Source organism: Melanerpes formicivorus, unplaced genomic scaffold (assembly GCF_026170545.1).
Source record: "Melanerpes formicivorus ecotype bairdi unplaced genomic scaffold, bMelFor1.0.p_v2 SCAF_100, whole genome shotgun sequence".
In the NCBI taxonomy this organism is placed as follows: Eukaryota; Metazoa; Chordata; class Aves; order Piciformes; family Picidae; genus Melanerpes; species Melanerpes formicivorus.
This window is the reverse complement of record NW_027142452.1, coordinates 1366365-1388509: the sequence shown is the minus strand read 5'-3', so window position 1 is coordinate 1388509 and position 22145 is coordinate 1366365. Positions and strand designations below refer to the sequence as shown.

The window sequence follows — 22145 nt, the reverse complement described above, 5'->3', positions numbered from 1 at the left end:
GACTGCGTTACCTGAATCACGCGGCGCCCCCACCGCTTAGGCCCGGCCCGCACCCTCCGCTCAGCGCCCGCCACCGCGGCCGCAAGCGGCGCAGGCTGCGTGCTTTGCGTAGCGGGGGGCATGCGCACTGCGGGCTGCCCGCGGCGGGCGGCATGTGCGCAAGGCTGTGCGTACGTGTGCAGGCGTGGGCGGGTGGGCAGCCTCAGCCGGGCACCGACACTCCCTGCACGGCCCGAGGCTACCACCGTGGGCGAGCCCAGGACGTTCACACCTTGCCCGGTTCCGCCGCCCTCCTCCCGCAGCTTCACTCGCTGCTATCGCGCATACTCGGCGGGCCGTGCTAATTTCAGCACGTCCCGCTGACCCCAGCGTGGCACGCACGCACGTACGCACGCACGCACGTACGTACGTTTCTGCGTAGTACGTCCCGTCCCCACCCCCCGCCCCGGTAACCGGGGAAGCGGCGGCTGGCGGCTGCGGTGCCCTAGGGGTGAGTGAGGGAGAGGTGGGGCCGGGCCGGGCGGGACGAGGCGGCCGCTCTTCCGCCGCTGGGTCAGCGACGCCCTCCGTTCGGCAGAGCTGGTGGAACCGCGGCCTAGTGCGGGCTCGGGCAGCCTGGGCCTGGCCCGCACAAAGGGCCCGCCCCCGTGCCGGGGCCCCGCGGGCGGGAAGGGCTGTGAGGGGCCCGCGCGAGGCCCGTGGTGCCAGGGGGGCAGCCTGCGGTGGGGGCGAGCTGCGGCTCTTCCGTGCGCCTGCCCCGGCGCAGGGCTTTCCGCGGCGCCCGGCGCCTCTCTCCTTTCCCTGCTATGCCCAGGGAAGGGCGATCTCGGCGGGCGGGGGCATGTCCTCTGCTCAGCGCCTGCCAGAAACGGGAGCAGCTAAGACAGCAAAGATCTGCGTTTGTCTCAGATCCAGGGGACTCGTAGAGAGGGAGAGAGCTTTCGTGACTGCTCGCTCGGAACGGCGTCGCAGGGAAGCAGAGCCCCGCACCTAGCCAAGGGTCTGCCTTTCGTTGCCGTCCTGCGAAAACCCTCTCCCTGTACACTCGCGGCAGGGCTCCCTGGCAAACAGACCAAATTTCCTACTTTTGCGGCTGTGTGGCAGAATAAAAGAATAATGCTTTTTATTTTCTGGGGTGGTGACAGGGAAATGATATTTTTTTTTTTAAGTCACTAAGTGCAGCGAGGAACAATCCTTAAAATCCGAGGTGCCGACTGAAAGCATTGCCTGGTGTGCTGTCAGCAGCAGAAGTGCAAAGTTCCACCTTTCTTCTGGGGTACATTTTGATCTCTTATCTGCCACTCATCTGCAGGTGTAAAAGCTGCAAAGTGTCTCGGTACAGGGGGGAGAACAAGACACCAGAGGCAGCCAGGAAGAACTGAACAGCAGAGTTTCCTCCAGTCTCCTAGGGAGTTCTGGTCAAGGCTTGAGATTTATTGAGTGAGTCTCAAGCTGGTAAATGTTCTCCACAGGGAGCAGTAGCAGTATTTACTGTCAGATTACTTTGAAGTTATTTCTCTTGCCAGTGAATTCTGATGTCCTTGGAGGATCTTCATGGAATGTGAGGACTTGTTTAATGAGACTTAGAGCCTTTGGGCCATCTAATTATGATGCACTTGAAAGCAGTGGGTGGCCCTCTGTCTTTGGCTGCCTTAAAGGTATGACTTGCTTGACCATGCAGCTGAAAGAAATGAATTGAAATGAGAAATGTAGATCCTGATATATCAGCTCAGTCTTCAACTGAGAGAAATCAAGTTCTGTGCAGGCTTGTGGCATGGCAAGATTAAAATATGGTTGGACAAAAGTAGTTTGGAGAACATCTCTAGGACTAAAGATGCTTTGATAAGGAGAAGAAGAGGGAGATGGCTTTTTGGCCTCACCTCAAAACGCAGCAGTGTGCTGCTTGGGGCAGTTTTTTAGAGGCATGTGGATGGCAGGAGTGTGCCCTTTACAGACCTGTGAAACACTTAAGGATGGGACTCTGTGGACAGGCAAAATATGTACTGAGTTGACTTTTCATCTCTTGTTCCTCCTGATGTTCAAAGTTCTGGCCTTGGGTTTGTTTGTCTTAGATTGCAAACCAGCCAAGACAGGCAACATTTCAAGTGGTCACTGATGGACACGGTCTGTTTAGGAAGACAGCCTCTGTATTTTATTCCTGGTTTTGTGTTATGGGTGTGCTCATTCTTACAAGAACAAAACCCCAAATCATTTCTGGGAAACAGATCAAACTGTGGTCTGTCACACTTCCAAAGCCTCTTTATCATGACTGAAGTGATGCACTTGCATGAAAAACCGTGACAGTTGTGACTGCCTGCAGCAGAAAGGGCATTAAATCCTCCTTTGTGGTTTTAACAGATACATTGGGGGCATCATGAATTGGAATAAAGGTGGACCTGGTACTAAGAGAGGCTTTGGTTTCGGTGGATTTGCCATAACACCTGGGAAAAAAGAGGAGCCCAAGCTCTCTCAGCAGTCTCATAGTGCTTTCGGAACAGCCGGCTCTTCTGCTGCGTTCTCCAAGTCAGGACCTCCTCAGCTGCCTTCTTTCTACAAAATTGGGTCAAAGAGAGCGAATTTTGATGAAGAGAATGCGTAAGTAGGATAATTTCTTGGGTTTCTCTGGATTTCAATGTGTTAAAGTTTCCAAGGTCACAGAAAGCATCTCACAGTATAACTTAGGTTGGAAAGGACCTCGAGGATCATCGAGTCCAACCTATCAACACAGACCCCATGACTAGAGCATGGCACCAAGTACAGTATCACAGTATAGTCACAGTATCCCAGTATAGATCTATGCCATTTAGGTGCTTTAGAAAAGCCTGCTCCAGGAGAGCTACCTCCACGCTGCCTCGTGGTGTGACAGACCCCCACTAGCTTTACAGCGAGAGTACCAAGAGCAATTGGGATCCCATCCCTGCTCTGCAGCAGATTTTTGGTGTCACTCTGGACCAAGTATTTTCCCTTTCTCTGGATGTGTGCCCTGCACCTGTAAAATGAGAATACATCCTTGGTGTAGAAGCCTTCAAGATGCTACTGCAGTCCATGGAGAGCTCTAAGAGAGCTTTTTCCTCTCTGAGAACATCCTTCAGCTGAGCCTTGGTCAGCTCAGTCTCATTCATGCTGTGGTCTGAGCAAGACTTTGCCTGAGGTTGTATGTTCAGAGCTGCAGCCAAGCAGGATAAACTTGGGTGTCTATTTGCACAGGGAAACACTCAACTCCACATCTTATTATTAGGCTGCATGAATGTATTGAAGGGAGGTCAGAAAACCATCCTGTATTCACCAGCCTGGCAGGGCCACCCCAGACCAGTTTCATAACATCTCTTTGCCCTACCACCACTTTTAGCTTAAACATGAATAATTGCAAAGAAATAAATAAACCTCAGCCTCTTTGCCTGACTTTTATTATTCATCTCTGTATGGGAAAGGTGACTCAGCTGAGAAACCATGAAAGACATCATGGTGCTGGAGAACCTGTGCTGACTGTGCTGGGTTTGTTTCTTTTCAGGTACTTTGAGGATGAGGAGGAAGATTCCAGCAATGTGGAACTGCCATACATTCCTGCAGAGAATTCCCCCACTCGCCAGCAGTTTCATTCCAAATCAGCAGACTCTGACAGCGATGATGATCCTCTGGAGGCATTCATGGCTGAAGTGGAGGCAAGACCCAGCTCATGAAATGTTCATTAATTTATGTGGCCATTCTTCTCTCCAGCCAGGAGCAGCAAATGTCACTCAGGGCTTTGACAGCTGTATTCAGAATGTCACTTAGCTTTTAGGTTTTGTGTTAAGATGCTGTGTTAATTAGAGCTCAGAGGTGGTTTAGGTGGGGAGAGGGTGGATGTGATTTGCAGTAACTTAACTATTTAGCTGTTTTGAGCTTGTCAAGGCAATACAGCAGAGAGCTTTGTGTGTCTCTGAATATGCAAAGAAGGGTTTGTGCATTTTACACTAGCTGAATTGAAATGACTTGTATTTATTCTGGGCTGTTCCTTAGCTACAGTTCTGTTATTATCTGGATTCTATCACAGTCTTTTCAGGAGGAATGCAGGGAATGTATTTTTCCAAGGACGCTGCCGTGAAGTTGCAGGATGTGAATTTCAGAGGTATTAGTAGGAGAATTTATTTGGCACCACAGAATACAGAACAAGGGAAAGTTTAGTCCAAAACAAAAGTGTTGCCTCTGGTGTGGTGGCCTAGTTATGTAGGAACTTTTTTCCCTTCCATGTTTTAGCATCTTGGGTTTTTTTAACCTCTCATAATTTTATGACCTGTTAGGATCAAGCTGCTCGAGACATGAAGAGACTTGAAGATAAAGACAAAGAAAAAAAGAATGTGAAGTAAGTTCCCTTTTACAGTTCCCATGCCTGCCTGTGTCTTGTATGGTGCTAAGAGAGTTCCACTGCATTTTGTTGATGATGGTTGCTCTGTAGGCAGTATTTAAGCAGTGCATGATAGCCCTCATGGGTAAATCCTGTGCAATAAAAACTGAATAATAGGAGGGCAGAATCCATGGCAGCATCCCACAGTAAAATGTGACAACACTGAGGCTTTTCTCACAGGAGGAACCTTTCTAGGGCACACAAATTGGGGCAGCACATTGTACTGTTACCACCTTCCAGATCAGAATAGTTCTTCTTGCCACATCCTCCCAGAGATCAGGATGCTTTTGTTTAAAGTTGTGTTGGTGTGAGCAGGATAACTCAGTGCTGCTGTACCTGTGGTACTGGAGATTCTTCCCAACCTGAGCTGGGTTTTAAGACCTTCCTTGTAAAGCCAATGTATCAGATGGGATCATAGCCTCAGTCAGGGTTGGAAGGGACCACAAGGATCATCTAGTTCCAACCCCCCTGCCATGGGCAGGGACACCCCACACTAGATCAGGCTGGCAATCTGGCAATCAGGCTGGGATGTGACAACTGAGGTATGAAATTTAGAGTGTAAAAAAGTATCAAAACATTTTTTTGCAGCTTAGGTCTCTGTTTTTACCAAGAAAAAAGACCCCAAACCCTTATGCTGTTGGTTTTTTTGCTGTAAATGTCAGATGCATTGGGAGAACTTGCATTGCATGGGGTTGATCAGATTATACATGGTCCATGTCACCACCTGGGGAGGTTTTGAGCTGGATTTGCTCTTCCTGGCTCATATTCCTCTTCAGTTAGGAGACTTCTGTAGCAGCGAGAGCTTAGACCAGGGTGACCTTTGGTGTGCCTTCTCCTGGGAAGACAGAGTCCTTGTCTCTCAGTCCATTAATAGAAGCAAACCAAAGTCTTTGCAGGGTGGCTCTTGTGGTTGGCACCAAGCGTTGAACACTCCATGGGTTGGGGTTGTGAATGTTGCTGAGTTGGTAGTGTTGTGTCTTCCACCAAAGATGGAGCTCAGCACTAAGCAGCTGAAAGTATGGAGCTGAGTTTGTGGAACACTTGCAGGGAAGTTTGTTTTTTTCTCCGCTTGTTCTTCCAGGGGTATTCGAGATGACATTGAAGAGGAAGATGACCAAGTGAGTTCCTATGCAGTCTTTCTATCTTCTTTTTTTTGTTGTGTTCTTTTCTTTACTTTCCCTCCCTAAATATGTCACTAGTAGGCACAAACAAAACTCCAGTACCCGGACAGTTTAGCAGGAAGCTCCAGTGGTTCCCCTGCTGTCTCTGTCCTGCTAGGTGGTGCACTTAGAGAAAGCAAAATAACGCTGGGAGACAATTTTTGTTCTTCTTAAACTCCATGGAAGAAGATTTTTTTTCAGTCAGTTTGAACTTCCACTTCCTGTACAGGTTTTTCAGTATCTGAGGGTCTCATGGAATCAGCAGAGTCAGCTACCACAGAGCACCAGTCAGAGGCTGTTGAACTGTGGAGGCCATTTGCAGGGAAAATTGGTGTCTGCTGAGGACAAGAATCAGGCATTTTGTTCTTTATTTGGAAGAGCTTCAGCTCTGGTTAGGGATTACAAACATCACTGGACAGAAATGACAAACAGAAACCTTGCTGTCACGTTTGAAAGTCCAGCGAGGCTGGTGTTTTCTCCACAAGAATATCTTGGGTGTGCCACTGAGATTCTGTGAGAACCACACATACTTATGAGCTTCAAGGATGAATATGAGCCAGTGTGTGCCCAGGTGGCCAAGAAGGCCAACAGCATCCTGGCTTGTATCAGGAGTAAGTGGCCAGCAGGACCAAAGCAATGATTGTCACCCTGTACCAGGCGCTGCTGAGGCTACAACTTGAATACTGAGTTCAGTTTTGGGCCCCTCACTGCCAGGAAGGACATTGAGGGGCTGGAGCAGATCCAGAGAAGGGCAACAAAGCTGGGGAAGGGTCTGGAGAACAGGGCTGGAGAGGAGCAGCCAAGGGCCCTGGGGTTGAGTAGTCTGGAGAGAGGCTGAGGGGAGACCTCATTGCTCTCTACAGCTCCCAGAAAGGAGGCTGGAGCCAGGTGCAGGTTGGTCACTTTTCCCTGGTAATGAGCAGTAGGACAAGAGGAAGTGGCCTCAAGGTTCAGGTTGGATATTAGAAGAAATTTCTTCACTGAAAGGGTTTTCAACCACTGAAACAGGCTCCCCAGGGATCTGTTTGAATCCTCCTCCCTGTAGGTGTTTGAAAGCCACAGAGATGTGGTGCTGAGGGACATAATTTAGCACCAGACTTGGTAGAGTTGGAGAATGGTTGGATGATCATCTTAAAGGTCTTGTTCCAACTGAAGCAGTTCTATGATAGCATGTGACAGTGGTGACAATGAGTTCTAACTTGGGCCTGTGTTGAAAGGACTATGCTGAAATCATTTTTTTCCTGTTTTCTGTTGATTCAGTCAAAACAAATCAATTTTCCTTTCTTAGGGTCTGGTTAGGGAAGAAACTGTCTTTGGTGTAGTGTGTTTAAGAGGTGTAACCATCATGTGCTCAGGAATATGTTCTCTGTTTGAGTGTTTGTGCTTTTTTCATGTGGAAATCAGATTCTTCTCATCTTCTAGGAGGAGCTGTTAGGCAAAAGTTTGGGTTTTAAAAGCATTCTGTGATCTGTCACTGTGGTTGTTTCTTCATTTGTGCTTCTTGTCCTTCTGGACTTAAATGTTGGTTTTAATTAGAAGAATCAGTTCAAGTGAGGGTGATTATGTTTTTTTCCTCAGAGGTGGGTGTGAAAGCAAACAGCCACCTAGCATTTATGTCACTTAAACAGATGTAGCAGTATTTTGTGGCCTGGGGTATGTGATTTTACTGCTGTGTTTTACTGCAGGAAGCCTATTTTCGCTACATGGCTGAAAACCCCACTGCTGGTGTGGTCCAGGAAGAGGAAGAAGATAACTTGGAGTATGATAGTGATGGGAATCCAATTGCACCATCCAAAAAAATCATTGATCCCCTTCCACCTATTGACCATTCAGAGGTAGGAAGGAGGTTTATTCCATCTGGTTCTGTCTGAGGCACTCTGGAGAGCAGGAGCTCAGAAGCAGATGGAAGAACGCTTCTGTTCCTGTACTGTCTCAGTGCTGTGCTGAGTGAGTGATCAAAGACCCTTGAAATGGCTTCATTAAATGAATGTTTCTGACAGAAAGGACCCTTTTCCTCCAGATTTTAAGTGTGCAGTGTGAAATCTGGGGTCTTGGACTAACTGAGTGATTACCTTTGCAGATTGAGTATCCCCCATTTGAGAAGAACTTCTATGATGAGCATGAGGAGATCACCAGTCTCACCCCGCAGCAAGTGGTGGAGCTACGTCACAAGCTAAATCTCCGGGTAAGCTGGACTCAAAACTCTATTCCTAGGATCTTTTTACACTCTTCTTTGGGCTCTCTGAGTAGTTCTACTGGAGATTTTCACAGGGAACTCCAGCTTTTGAGTGCCAAGCCTCTTGGCCACCCTTGGTTTAAGGGAGCTTGATTTCCTGTGCAGTCTTTGAAAGTCTGCTCTGGCTTTGTCAAAGCAGGCACTGAAGCTTGGCAGTTCTCTGGTTGCTTTTGGTCTAGAGAATGCCAGGCCTGGGAACTGAAACTGAAAATACTCTCTGCAGGAATTAGTTCTTTGCTGTTTGTGACAGGTTGGTGTGGTGGCTTTCTGTGAAGGGTTTCTCTGGGGAAGAACAGTTACACAAGGAGAGAGGTTCAATGTTTAGCAGTTATATTGATGGACAATTTATCAAGGTCTTTATACCTGAGACTCACAGGGTTGGAAGGGACCTCAAGGATCATCTAATTCCACCCCTCCTGCCATGGGCAGGGACACCTCACACTACAGCAGGTTGCTCAGAGCCACATCCAGCCTGGCCTTAAGAACCTCCAGGGATGAGGCTTCCACCACCTCCCTGGGCAACCTGTGCCAGGCTCTCACCACCCTCATGGGGAAGAACTTTTTCCTGACATCTAATCTAAATCTCCTCCTCTAACTTGGATCCATTCCCCCTAATCCTATCACTACCCAACAACCTACAAAGTCCCTCACCAGCTTTCCTGTAGGCCCCCTTCAGATATTGGAAGGCCACAATGAGGTCTCCTCAGAGCCTTCTCTTCTCCAAAATGAACAATCCCAACTCTCTCTCTGTCCTCATAGGAGTCCTATTTCCCCTTGTGGAATTTACATCTGGTTAAGTTCCATGCATTCACAAAAGCAAACAGCCATTTTCAGAGGCACAGAGACCCTTTCTTTCATTTCTGTAGTGCTGGTTTTTCTCTTACTGTTTTGTGAACAAAGACATTTTCCTGTTTCTAAGGTCTCTGGTGCTGCTCCTCCAAGGCCTGGCAGTAGTTTTGCTCATTTTGGCTTCGATGAGCAACTCATGCATCAAATTAGGAAATCTGAATATACCCAGCCCACTCCTATACAGTGTCAGGTGAGTGTTGTTGCTTCTTTAACACCTGAAGGGGACTAACAAAACACAGGTCTGCCAGATGTGTGCAGTTCCTGGTGCCTGCATAGAGCTGTCAGAGAGGAGAATCACCTTATTTGTTCCAGGAAAATAGCTTTGAGTAAAGCTTGTGAACAAAGAGCCATACATTGACAGCTTCATTGCTTTGAGCAGCTTGTGTTTGAATGTCTTGGCACTGAAGAGCTGGTTTGTTTTGGCAGTTAGAATAAAGACCCTTTTAGCTGGCCCATTTCACTGGTTGTTCCTTGGAGAGCCATGGAGGCAGAAGAGCTCCTACTGCATGTATGGATTGATTACCATAAGGAACTAAGGTTATTAATGATGTGATTACAACCACACCACTTCAAATGCCTTTCTTGAACTATGAAAAACAACATGCTGCTGTGTCCAGGGGCCCTTAATCCATACAATCTGAATTAAAAGTGAGGCTGGGAGGTCCTTTTACAGCAACAGTAAGGATGAGCTGAAAATTTCAACACTCAGAGTGGTTAGAACAGGCTCAGAGAATTTGTTTTTAGCAGGCTTAAAGCTGGACAAGAGGCATGTAAATACATTCTTGGGGTGGTGTACTGTGCCTAGACATTGATTTCATGGAGGACACCAACACTCATGGCTTGGGGATTGCTTCCAGCCCTTCAATTCAGCTCTAAACTTGGCAGTGAGACTATGGAAGCATCGACATAAGTTGCTGTGAGCCCCCTGTAATGTGCTTCCCCCTTGTTAGCTGGGTTTCTATGTCATACCTAGCACAGGAATATGCTGAGGTAGGCATAAGATGGGTTTGGAATCTCTTTATGTTTAGGGTGTTCCAGTTGCTCTGAGTGGCAGAGATATGATTGGGATAGCTAAGACTGGAAGTGGAAAAACAGCAGCCTTCATCTGGCCAATGTTGATTCACATCATGGATCAGAAGGAGCTTGAGCCAGGGGATGGTCCCATTGCAGTGATTGTCTGCCCAACCAGAGAGCTTTGCCAACAGGTAAGGTGTACAGCAAGCACAAATGTGCCATCCAGTGTTCTTAGCAAAATTCTGTCCAGAAATGATGAGGGAACCTCAGTAAACTATTGGAATAACCTACTCTTGTGTGTTACTGGCATGCATCCAGTGTAAGCTCACAATTCTCTCCTGTATAGAATGGTTTGGGTTGGAAGGGACCTTGAGATCATCCAGTTCCACCCTCCCTGCCATGAACAGGGACAACTCCCACTAGACCAGCTTGCTCAAGGCCCTTTCCCACCTATCTCTTCATGCTGAAGGATCATGACAGATCTGAAAGAGTAAATTTTTGCATGGTTCCCTGGTGGAAAAGGACCTGGGGGTGTTGTTTGGCAGCTGTCTGAACATAAGCCATATGAGCCCAGGTAGCCAAGAAGGCCAACAGCATCCTGGCCTGGATCAGCAATGGTGTGGCCAGCAGTAGGGAAGGGGTTGTGCCCCTGTACTGGACACTGGTGAGGTCACACCTTGAATACTGGGCCACTCACTCCAAAAAGGACATTGAAGGGCTGGACCAGATCCAGAGAAGGGCAATAAAGCTGGGGAAGGGTCTGGAGACAGGGCTGGTGAGGAGCAGCTGAGAGAACTGTGGGTGTTTAGTCTGCAGAAGAGGAGGCTGAGGGGAGACCTTCTGGCTCTCCACAGCTTCCTGAAAGGAGGTTGGAGTGAGGTGGGGGTTGGTCTCTTCTCTCCAGTATCAGGTGATAGAAAAGAGGAGATGGCCTGAAATTGTGCCAGGGAGGTTTGGGCTGGAGATTAGGAACAGTTTCTTTGCTGGAGGAGTGGTCAGACAGTGGACAGGCTGCCTGGGGAGGTGGTGGAGTCACCATCCCTGGAGGTGCTCAAGAGCTATGTGAACACAGCACCTGGGGCTGTGATTTAAGAGCTGTGGCAGTGTTAGGTCAGTGGTTGGACTCAATGACCTTGGAGGTCTTTTCCAATAAAACAGCTGTGTGGGTCTAAGATGCAGCTGTGCTGTGCTCTGTTTCAACTCCTCAGATCCACTCTGAATGTAAACGCTTTGGCAAGGCCTACAACCTGCGCTCTGTAGCCGTCTACGGAGGAGGCAGCATGTGGGAGCAAGCCAAAGCCCTGCAGGAAGGGGCAGAGATAGTTGTCTGCACACCAGTAAGTACCTCTGTGCACCAAGACACCTTTTATTGTTGTTTAACTGCAGCTAAGGAAGATGGTTAGGCCCCTTGGTTGATGCAGGATTTGTTCTCTCATCGCTGGAATCTGAGTTACCAAATGCTGAGAACAAACATGCTGAGATTAACCTTCTCCCAAGAGAAACTGGGAGGGAGATTAGGTGTGAGCCTCAATAGAAGACAGAGCAGCAAGCAAGGTCTGCTTCAATCAGTGTCATTTGTGCACAGCACCAGCTTCTGATTCCTGAGGCTTCATTCAGGTCATGAAGAGAATTCCCAGAATGTCATGACCTTGAGTGCCATCTTCCTGCGTCAGTGGAGCCTCTGGCAGTAATACTGAAGGGCTGAAACATCAAATCAGGAAGGTGTTGGTGCTGAACCAGTGGTTTTGATGAACATCACTGTCAGCTGGTTTTGCTTATTGCAAAGACTTAGCCCAAGTTGGGCAGCTGGTGGCTGGAAGAAGTTTTAATGTGGCTGGGTTTGGGGGTACTAGGCAAGAAAGCAAAGCATGAACTCTGCTGCCAGAACCTGTGGGATTGAGTAGCCAGCTGCCATTTAAGGTTGAATTGCAATGGAGCATGGGGGATTTTAGGATCTCAGCATTGTTAATCTTGACAAAAACCAACCCTAAAACTGAGCTCACAGTTGATGAGAGAATCTGGTTCTATGACTTGAATATTGACACTTCTAGACTGAAGCCTTGAGATGTCTGCTGCTCTGAGCCTCTAGTAAGTGAGGGCCAAAAGCAGCTAAGTGCTTGAGAGTTGCCTGTGTTAATGTTTCCAGATGTGCTTTAACACCTTGCTTGGGTTTTTTTAACAGGGTCGTTTGATTGATCATGTGAAAAAGAAAGCTACAAACCTCCAGAGAGTCACCTACCTTGTGTTTGATGAAGCTGACAGAATGTTTGATATGGGGTTTGGTATGTAATGAACAAAGGCCAGTGTTTTGGAGAGCAGTGGTGTCCAGTTCCAACCTTAGGAGGAACTGTTGATAGCCTCTGCAGCTTCATATACTTGCAAACACATGAAGCCAACCCCACAGGCAAAACTCATATTTTAAAGGTCTAGTATCTGTTGCTGGAAAGAGATCAGTGAAATTGGGCTGATGTTGAAGTCCAAACCCCCTGATTTTTTGTCTTGGAGTTGCTGAATAACTTTTAGGCAAGTCACTTCTCTGATTTGGTGTTGTGGCTACAAATGAAAGGTGGGAAATGAACTTTGTGCTTAATTAGCAGAGGTTGGGTCGCTCAGATCTGGGTGATTTGGGGTTTGTGGCCAAGAATCATGGGACACAGCAAGGTTGTAACAGTGCTAGAAGAGCACAGAAGGAAGGAGACACTTGTAAGATGTCCAGGGTATGCACAGATTCAGCTGGGATCTTAGCTGAGGGATGGTTTTGTTTTGCTGAAGGAACTTGCAGAAGCTGCTTTTGTACAGCAAAGACACTTCCACTGTGCAGCAAAGAGCACCAGGAAGGCACAGCAGAATTAGTGAGAGGCACTGATTCCCTCTGTGGGTACTTGTTAAACAAAGCACAGAAGTTGCACTTTGAGTTACTCTGCTAAATGATGAGCATGTGGTGCTGATGAGAACCTTTTCCATCTCCCCTCCAGAGTATCAGGTCAGATCCATCGCGAGCCACGTACGTCCTGACAGGCAGAGTAAGTATGAGGGTGTTGCTAAACACACAGCTGAGAGCTGGAGGGGGCTGTGGTGGGATCCTAATTAAGAACAGAGCTTCAGTTTACCATCCTTGATGCAGTCACAGAACTCCAGCTTGGTGGGGGTTGGAAGTGATCTCTGGAGATCATCCAGTCAAACCCCTCTGCTAAAACAGGGTCACCCAGAGCGGGTTGCCCAGGATGATGTCCAGGTGGGTTTGGAATCTCTCCAGAGAAGGGGACTCCACAGCTTCTGGGCAGCCTGCTCCAAGGTTCCAGCACCCTCACAACTTTTTCCTTCTGTTCAAGTGGAACCTCCTGGGTTGCAATTTGTGCCCATTGCCCCTAGTCCTGTCACTGGGCACCACTGAGGAGAGTCTGGCATCAGAAAGTACCACAAAGATGATCAGAGGGCTGGAGCACATTCCCTTTGGGGACAGGCTGAGAGAGCTGGAGCTGTTCAGCCTGGAGAAGAGAAGACTTTGAGGAGTACCTGAAAGGGGCCTACAAGAAAGCCAGGAAGGGTCTTGACAAGGGCTTGTAGTGATAGGATGAGAGGCAATAGCTTTGAGCTGGAAGAGGGGAGACTGGGACTGGAGATGAAGAAATTCTTTCCAGTGAGGATGGGGAGACACTGGAACAGGTTGCCCAGGGAGGTTGTGGATGCTCTCTCCCTAGGTATTTTCAAGGCCAGATTGGATGAGGCTCAACAACCTGGTCTAGTGAGAGGTGCCTCTGCCCATATCAGGGGCAACCAGCCCAAACCATTCTGTGATTCTATGAGGCCATGAAATGAGTTTCCACTTTGAGCAATTCTAACAGATTGATCATTTTCATTGCAACCAGTAAAACAGACCACAGCTTCAGACCACTGACATCTACTGCAGTCAGCCAGGTCCTCATTCACGAGGTCTGTGCAGTATTTTCACAGTTCTGCAAGACCTTATTGCTGTCTCCAACTCCCTGAAGGGAGGTTGTAGCCAGGTGGGGGTTGGTCTCTTCTCCCAGGCAAGCAGCACCAGAACAAGAGGACACAGTCTCAAGCTGTGCCAGGGGAGGTTTAGGCTGAGTGTCAGGAAGAAGTTCTTCATAGAAAGAGAGATTGGCCATTGGAATGTGCTGCTCAGGGGGGTGGTGGAGTCACCATCACTGGGGGTGTTTAGGAAGAGAATGGGTGGGGCACTTGGTGCCATGGTTTAGTTGATCAGATGGTGCTGGGTGAGAGGTTGGACTTGATGATCTCTGAGGTCTTTTCCAACCTGGTTTGTTCTATTCTCTTCTACTCCTACTCCTCTTCTACTCCTATTCTATTCTATTGGATGCTCCAATGCTGCTTTTCCTTTCAGCCCTCTTGTTCAGTGCCACCTTCCGTAAGAAGATTGAGAAGCTGGCCCGAGACATCCTGATCGACCCCATTCGAGTCGTGCAGGGAGACATTGGAGAGGTAAACCCCCAGCACTCCTCAGACACTCAGAGAAATTAAACTCTTCCCTCTGCTGCCTGAACTTTTCACTTAAATTGCAACAATCCATTGTTGCAAGCCATTGGAATGTGCTGCCCAAGGAGGTGGTGGAGTCACCATCACTGGAGGTGTTCAGGAGGAGACTTGATGGGGTGCTTGGTGCCATGGGTTAGTTGGTTGGGTGGTGTTGGGTGATAGGTTGGACTCAATGATCTTGGAGGTCTCTTCCAACCTGGTCTAGTCTAGTCTAGACCAGATTGCTCAGAGCCCCATCCAGCCTGGCCTTGAAAGCTTCCAGGGATGAAAGAATATATGAAAACTGGAGAAACTTCACAAGATGCCTTCAGAACACTCTTCTTTTAACCAGTTCTCTCCATTTTTGCTGTGTTGGGTTTGGGTTTTTTTCAATCAGTGTGAGCTGTCCCTTTATAACACACACACAAAGTGGTGGCCACCTGAAGCCTCTTCTTTCTTGGGAGCTAAATTTTGCTTAAGAAGAGGAGCAGCTTTCCTAGCACAGGCACAGGGTTTCTGGGATCTGAATTATTACTCTTCAGAGCAGCATCCTTGAAGTAATTAATATTTAAGTGTGTGAAAATGAAACCTGTCAGAGGAGCTCCCAGCTAGTGCTGTGAGCTTCACTGCACTGTTAGTACTTGCAGTGTGGAGTGTATGGGGAGTCTGTTTGTATCTCCAGCCCTCCTGACTCTGAGGACACGTGGCAGCTCACAGGAAGACTTTCTCTGATCATCCCATGAATCACTTTTCCTGGTGAGCTTCCTCTCCATCCCAGGCCTTCTCTGGCACAGCCTGGTTTAGGTGTCAAGAGCATCTGTTGTGAGAGCATCTAAAGTGCAAGTAGCCATCTTTAGATAGCAGGGTGCTAAGCTGCAGCCTGTCAGAGACTGCTTTGCCTCCCTCAGCTTTAGCTCATTTAACCCCTGCCTTTTCTGCCCTGTCGAAGTGAAGTGGCCAGCAGCTAAACAAGAGCTGAAACCCTTTCCAAAGGAGCGTTTTGGTCCCCTTCTTCTCCACGTTTTTTTCTCACACCTAGTTCAGATTCCTAATTTTATTCTGCCTCCTGTGTGTATTTTCCATACATTGCCCTTTCTGTCCTTGTCTCACTTGCCCCCTTAGGCAAATGAAGATGTCACTCAGATCGTGGAGATTTTCCCCTCTGGCCCTAGCAAATGGAACTGGCTGACTCGACGCCTGGTGGAGTTCACGTCTTCAGGGAGCGTTCTCCTCTTTGTCACCAAGAAGGCAAATGCAGAGGAGCTGGCCAATAACCTCAAACAAGAGGATCATAATCTGGGGCTGCTTCATGGTGACATGGACCAGAGTGAGAGGAATAAAGTCATCTCAGAATTCAAGAAGAAGGGGATCCCAATACTGGTGGCTACTGACGTGGCAGGTATGTGATGCTCTAGCAGCTCATGCAAGTTGTGGATACCAAGAGAGAGGCTTCACACACTTGAGTAGAGGGCAGCAAGTTTGGCTTCTGCACCTGCTGGGGTGCTGAGTTGGAGATGGTTTTCAGGAGTACACAGTGTTAGCAAGGGGTGTTTAAATTGGTGGTTAGATTACAGCCTGAGAGATTGGCCCTTGGTGCCATGGTCTGGTCATGAGGTCTGTGGAGACAGGTTGGACTCGATGACCCTCGAGGTCTCTTCCAACCTTGGTGATACTGTGATTAATTTTCATATACAGCAAGCAAATAAGCTGTTTCTGAGGGAAGTCATTGCCAGTCATGAATCAGCTGACACATGATGCATGCTTAAATGAAGAGGAGATGGACACACTTGAAGCCTTCTCCAGAACAGCTTTTAGCACCCAGCTGTTTAGCTGAACAAAGAGTGAATTTCAGTGTCCTTTAATAAAGGCCTCTCTCTTCCTGGGGAAAACAATCATCTGAAGAGATCTTGGCCATCTCCAGTCCTGTGAGCTCAGGAATTGCTGTCATTTACACTGCTGTTAGAGGAGGCATTGCTGCACTGAAGAGTTTTACCCTGCAAAGGGTGTCTTAACTAGGGGGTCTTAATTCTTTTGGTATGCTGGAGCAGAATGAAGGGATATCACTGAATGCTGGGGCTGGAAAGGACCTTAAAAGAGCATCCAGTCCAACTCCCCTGCCAGAGCAGGATTGCTGAGGGCAGGTCACACAGGAGCACATCCAGGTGAATTTTGAATGTCTCCAGAGGAGACTCCACAACCTCTCTGGGCAGCCTGCTCCAGGGCTCCAGCACCCTCACAGTGAAAATGTTTTCCCTTTTGTTCCTGTGGACCCTCCTCTGCTCCATCTTGCCCCCAGTGCCCCTTGTCCTGTTATTGGACATCCCTGAGCAGAGCCTGGCTCCATCCTCCCCACACTGCCCTGCACATCTTCATCACCAGCAATGAGGGCAGCCCTCAGGCTCCTCTTCTCCAAGCTCAAGAGCCCCAGCTCCCTCAGCCTGTCCTCACAAGGGAGATCCTCCACTCCCTTCAGCATCTTTGTGGCTCTGTGCTGGACTCTTTGGAGCAGTTCTCTGAGGGGCCCAGAACTGGACACAACATTCCACATGCAGCCCCACCAGGGCAGAGTAGAGTGGGAAGAGAACCTCTCTCAACCTGCTGGACACAGCCCTTCTGATACCCACACCCCCCCAAGGATGCCTTTGGGCACATTGCTGGTGTAGAGGGGATTGCTTGGGGTTGATTTGGGATGATCCCACTTAGTGCTGTGCTGCTTTTCATTCCAGCTCGTGGGTTGGATATTCCTTCCATTAAGACAGTGATCAACTACGACGTGGCTCGGGACATAGACACGCACACCCACAGGATTGGGCGCACCGGCAGAGCTGGGGAGAAGGGAGTGGCCTACACTCTGCTGACTCCCAAGGACAGCAACTTTGCTGGTGATCTTGTCAGGAATCTGGAAGGTGCTAATCAACATGTTTCCAAAGAGCTTTTGGATCTGGCAATGCAGGTAGGAAGGAGCAAGGCCTGAGCAAGGGGAAGGTTCCTCCCTCGGTCAGCACAAAATCAGGAGCTCAGGGACTTGTTTGTGGCTCTGTCATGTGGTAGCAGGAGCCTTTTGGTGAGCCATGCTGCTGTTAGGTCAGCTCTCTAGTGTTTTTAATGGCCTTGGAAAGAATCCATGGAGACATGAAGATTTTGGAGCACTGTAATCCTTCTTGGGATCAGACACTGCCTAGGAAGTTCAGAGCTGTGATGTGGCTAATGGCAGCAGAGGATTCCCACTCCAGTGTCTCATTACAGTTGGATTTTCCAGGTGTATTTATGGCAGGCACCTGGGAAATGCAGCTTAGATGAAAGCAAAACTGGAGAAAATCATTAGAGAAACACTGACTCTGGACAGGTTGTTGCTTGGGCATTGCACCTGCTGGGCAGTGCCTGGCAGCCTGGCTATGGAAGCAGTTGTGCTTGGGCCACTGCACACAAACTCGTCAAGTTCCTGTCTTTGCTACTTGTGTAGCTGCAAGAAAGCAAAGGCTTTGTGGTAATTCCCAAACTCAGAGGTGATTTAGCTTGCCTGTGGCTTCATTGCCAAGTAAGTATTTTTCTGAGGTAGAGAGGCAGCATTTTAGAAGGGACAGAATGTGGACAGAGCTTCTTCCTAAGCTCCAGTCTAACCCTGCTCTCCCTCAGCTTCAAACCCTTCCCTCTTCTCCTGCCTTTAGACACCCTCATGAAAACCCCTTCTGCAGCCTTCCTGTAGGATCCCTTCAGGTACTGGAAGGCAGCTCCAAGGTTCCCCCTGGGGTCTTCTCTAGGCTTGAAGAAGCTTCAGACCCACCTGACAGAACCATCTAGAGCTTAGCGTCCGAGTGCTGTCACCTGCCACAACAGCCACGTTGCTGATTAAGAAACTGGGGGGGGGGTTTCTCTTGTGAACTGCTCCAAGTCCCTCTGTGCTGAGGCTCTCCCTGCACACACTCCTGAAGAGCAGAATTTGTCCTTCTCTTGTGCAGAATCCCTGGTTCCGGAAATCCCGTTTCAAAGGAGGGAAAGGCAAGAAGCTGAACATCGGTGGCGGTGGTTTAGGGTACCGAGAACGACCTGGTCTGGGATCAGAGAATTCTGTGAGTAGACTTGCTGGAGAAGGTTCTTGGAACTTTTTAACTTCCTGCCTACTCATTCATTTTAAAAGCCCCTCTTGATACCAGAGCAAAGCCTCTGCCTGCAAAGGTTTTTACAGGCCAGAATCTGTCATGATTAGTATCAGCAATATCTCAGGTGAAACTGTCCGGTGCTGTTGCCCTCTTGCCAAGAGCCACCTTCTTTAGGGCCAGAGTGATCCCAGAAGGTTTGGAGATTGTTCCCAACATAGCCTGTCCATGGGAAATGAGTGCTAACAGCTTACTAGAAAAGCCATTTCCAGGCTGACTTTTGGCAGCAAAGAAAAACCTGGCAGCGTTGGAAAGGCTTCCTGGGGTGCATCCATGCTGGGAACATGGCTCATTGCCCACGTGTGGGGGGACATAGCTCAGCTGCTGACATCTTGAACACATCATCTGCAGCATCATTCCAGAACCCACAGCTGAATCCTTGTTCTCTCTTTGTCCTGGCCATGACCCCTGTGAAAAATCTCCCTGTGATAGGGTTTTGGTTTTGCTTGTACTGCAAGGAGCTGGGAGATGTGGCTGCAGCGGGGAGTCCCTAGCACTTAATGCATCTTTCCTTGCTTGTCATCCTTGTGGTCACTGGGAAAACTCTGCTGCTGCTCAGGGCTCTCCCAGAGGTTTCAGAGGATGGTTGATCTGGAAGTGTCTGTGTTGGATAAATGTCTCCTTTGTCTTTCTGCACAGGACCGTGGCAACAACAACAGTGTGATGAGTAACTATGAGGCCTACAAGCCCTCCACAGGGGCAATGGGGGACAGGCTCACAGCCATGAAAGCAGCTTTCCAGGTTGGTTTGATCACTCAGAGTGCAAGTTCCACTACAGGAGGAAAGGCTCTCTCCTGTAAACACAGGCTGAGGGAGTTGGGGTTGTTCAGCCTGGAGAAAGAGAAGGCTCTGGGGACACCTTAGAGCAGCCTTCCAGGATTTGAAGGGGGCTACAGGAGAGCGGGGGATGGACTTTTTACCAAGGCATGGAGTGACAGGAGGAGGGTGGTAGCTTCAAACTGGAAGAAGCTGGATTTAGACTAGACATGAGGAAGAAATTCTTCACCACGAGGGTGGTAAGGCACTGGAACAGGTTGCCTAGAGAAGCTGTGGTGGCTTCAAGCCTGGAAGTGGTCAAAGCCAGGTTTGGTGGGGCCTTGAGCAACCTGCTGGAGTAGGAGGAGTCCCTGCCTATGGCAGGGGAGTTGGAACTAGGTGATCTTTAGAGGTCTCTTCCAACCCAAATCATTCTGTAATCACCTGGGAGCTGGATTTAGATGAGACATTAGGCAATGTCTGATGGTTTTCCATAACCTGGAAGAATTTTGCTCCTGATGACTCCAGGCATTATTTCTTTTCACTCCCCTGCAAATGCAGCAGCAGTGTTGGGTTCAGGGAAGCTGAGTTTGGGAGTCACTGGCCATGCCTCATCCCTCACAGCGTGCCCTCAGCACTGCACTCCATGGTGGAACAATTAGCATGCAGGCTGGACTCAACAGCTTCCACAAAGTTAATTTGCCAAACTTAGTTTTTCTGCTCTCTTTCCCTCCTGGATCCTGCTCCCAGGCTTGATCCTATTTAGGTTGCTTAGCAGCAGCAGTGGAACTGCACTCAAAATGTTAACAGAGAAACCCTTTCTGTTCAGCATAAAAATTAACCCCGTGGTGTAAGTTCCCTTGTTGCTGTGCTCTGGTAGCAGGTGGCCATTGCTAATTCCAGCAGGAATGTCATCACTCCAGGGCTGGCTTTTTGCAGGGCCCCTGTTGCCTAGGGGCTCCCCGGAATGCTAGGCAGGCAGCATGTTCTGTGGGGCGGCCCGGAGGCAAACGTGCTCTGTGTTTCTCTCTTCCCCTCTCTTCCTGGCAGTCCCAGTACAAGAGCCACTTTGTTGCTGCAAGCTTAAATAATCAAAAGACTGGTAGCTCCTCTGCTGGGGCCAGTGGCTGGACCAGTGCTGGCAGCTTGAACTCGGTCCCCACGAGTTCGGCACAGCAAAACGCTGCGAGCCCTGACGGCGCGGCCGCCGCTCCCCCCGCGGCCAAGGGGGTGCCAGGCTTCACCAGCACGGGGAACTTGAGCAGCGTCCCCAGCTTTCCCAGCGGGGGAGCCCAGGGCTTCAACAGCACCAATGCCAGCACCAACAGCCGGGAAGGCGGCGGCGGCATTGCCAGGGAACGCTATGACAGCCGCAACAGTCGCCACGGCGAGGCCCCGCGCCGCGGGGAGGGCGGCGGCCGCTACAACGACCTGCAGCGGCACGGGGAGGGCGGCGGCCGCCACAGCGACCCCTACCGGCACGGCGAGGGCAGGCACGGAGACGGCCATCGCCACCCCGAGGGCCGGCACTTCACCGAGGCGGGCGGCGGCAGCCGCACCGGCGGCGACGGCAGGAACAGCAGCGCCGACGGCAGGAGCAACGAGAACAGGAACGGCGAGAACCGCAAGGAGCCCAGCAGCCGAGACAAGACAGACGGGTTTGCCGTCCCAGAGCCCCCAAAGCGCAAGAAGAGCCGGTGGGACAGCTAAAAGCTGGGGTCTGCCAGCCTGGCATCTCTGCAGCTAGCGTCTTGTTCCAGAGGATTTCTTGGGGTTCCTGGTAGCTGGTTGGTGAGCAGCTGGGGCAGGAGAGGCAGACCACGACAGCTCCCCGTGCCAGCCCGGGCCGGTACGTCTGCGGCAGATTCACTCTAGCGATGTGTACACACAGTGCTTAGGCAACAAGATCCATTCTGATACAGCTCCCTGGGTTCTGCTTTGACACATTCAGTGCTCAAGTGACTCTCTGCTGGATTTAAACAGATCCCCTCGACAAGAAGGAAGCTGTTTCACGCCCTTGGAAGGTTAGCAGACTTGGCCATAGCAGTTTCAAGCAGGCTTTCCTTCACCAGCCTTCCCGTTGTAAAGCCAGTCCCCTCTAGAGATGCTCAGGACCCACCTGTGCAACTTCTAATCTCAGCAGCTTATTCAGTGTGACGAGTTCTTCCCCAGCCCCTTCACATCCTCCCTTATCCACACACAATTTGGCCTCTGGGGTTGCCCCCCACATCTCTGCCAGCACCTAAGAAGCTATCAGTTGGCACTGCTAAGGTGGGGTGAAGCAAGTGGATTTTTTTCTTCCCCTTTCCTTTCACGAAGGTGTTTGAGAGACCTTCTCCAGCCCAGCCAACCACAAATCCACCTGCAGTGCAGGGTGGACTCCCTGCTCTGTTGTGTGGCCACTACAGCAACCCCAATCCCATGTCCCAGGTGGTGGTGGTCTCTTTTTTTCCCCCCTTTAAACAATCTCTTCTGCCCTGCTCACCCTCAGTTTGGTGGAGGCCTGCATAGCAACCTTGTCTCTCTGCTGTGCCTGTGCACCCTCTGTTCTGAGAGGGCTCAGTGCTTACTTCAAATCCCAAGCCAAAAGAGAAAGGTAAATAAACCACAGCAATCCAAGGCTGCTATCCCCCACGAAGTGTGGCTAAACTACAGAGGCTTCACTCCAAAATTCAGGGACCCTGCTGCTCAAAGAAGCCTTTAGGGAGCAGCTGAGAGGCGCTTGGTGAAGTGGAACAGCCCAAGAGTTGCCCCCCGTTGGACACGTGTAGTTACGACTGTAAAGTCTTGCTTGACCCTTTTTAACTCCTGCTGTGTATTGCCCTTTTTTTAAACTCTTTATTATTTTTATTATTCTATTTTCTCTTTTTTGGGGGCACCCTGAAGGTAGGGCAGAACTCTTCTCCTGTTGGAACAGGTCAGTGCCCACCTCCTCTGCCTCGCTTCTGCTGACAGAAGGCTCAGAAGCTGTCAGGGGTCTGTGACGTTGTGATGTTTTCTTTATCAGCTGTGCATTTACTTTCTGCTTGCTCTAGTAAATGTTTTATTACTGGGGAAGGAAAAAAAGAAACAACAACAACAAAACAACA

At 49.5% G+C, this 22145-nt stretch overlaps 2 protein-coding genes across 4 annotated transcripts in view; one reads left to right on the top strand and one right to left on the bottom strand.

Moving 5' to 3' along the window:
• Positions 1–114, bottom strand: part of CCDC47 (coiled-coil domain containing 47) — a 13494-nt gene extending 13380 nt beyond the window's left edge. The window contains exon 1 of the mRNA XM_068166338.1: positions 12–114. The gene's annotated coding sequence lies outside the window, so the exon portion shown is untranslated. The remainder of the gene's footprint in view (positions 1–11) is intronic.
• The window catches only part of DDX42 (DEAD-box helicase 42), a 23049-nt gene extending 904 nt beyond the window's left edge, over positions 1–22145 (top strand). Inside the window, exons 1-18 of one of the 3 annotated variants that reach the window (XM_068166332.1) lie at positions 400–490; positions 2359–2595; positions 3512–3662; positions 4281–4342; positions 5466–5502; positions 7230–7379; positions 7625–7729; positions 8700–8819; positions 9658–9834; positions 10852–10980; positions 11826–11925; positions 12619–12666; positions 14013–14110; positions 15266–15542; positions 16870–17096; positions 18103–18213; positions 18940–19041; positions 20107–22145. In XM_068166332.1, the coding sequence (XP_068022433.1) occupies positions 2375–2595; positions 3512–3662; positions 4281–4342; positions 5466–5502; positions 7230–7379; positions 7625–7729; positions 8700–8819; positions 9658–9834; positions 10852–10980; positions 11826–11925; positions 12619–12666; positions 14013–14110; positions 15266–15542; positions 16870–17096; positions 18103–18213; positions 18940–19041; positions 20107–20766 (2775 nt within the window). In that variant the 5' untranslated portion in view covers positions 400–490; positions 2359–2374 and the 3' untranslated portion in view covers positions 20767–22145. Of the gene's footprint in view, positions 1–399; positions 491–1454; positions 1659–2358; positions 2596–3511; positions 3663–4280; positions 4343–5465; positions 5503–7229; positions 7380–7624; positions 7730–8699; positions 8820–9657; positions 9835–10851; positions 10981–11825; positions 11926–12618; positions 12667–14012; positions 14111–15265; positions 15543–16869; positions 17097–18102; positions 18214–18939; positions 19042–20106 lie in introns of those variants that run through there. The other 2 variants (XM_068166335.1, XM_068166333.1) reach the window with 2 other exon arrangements.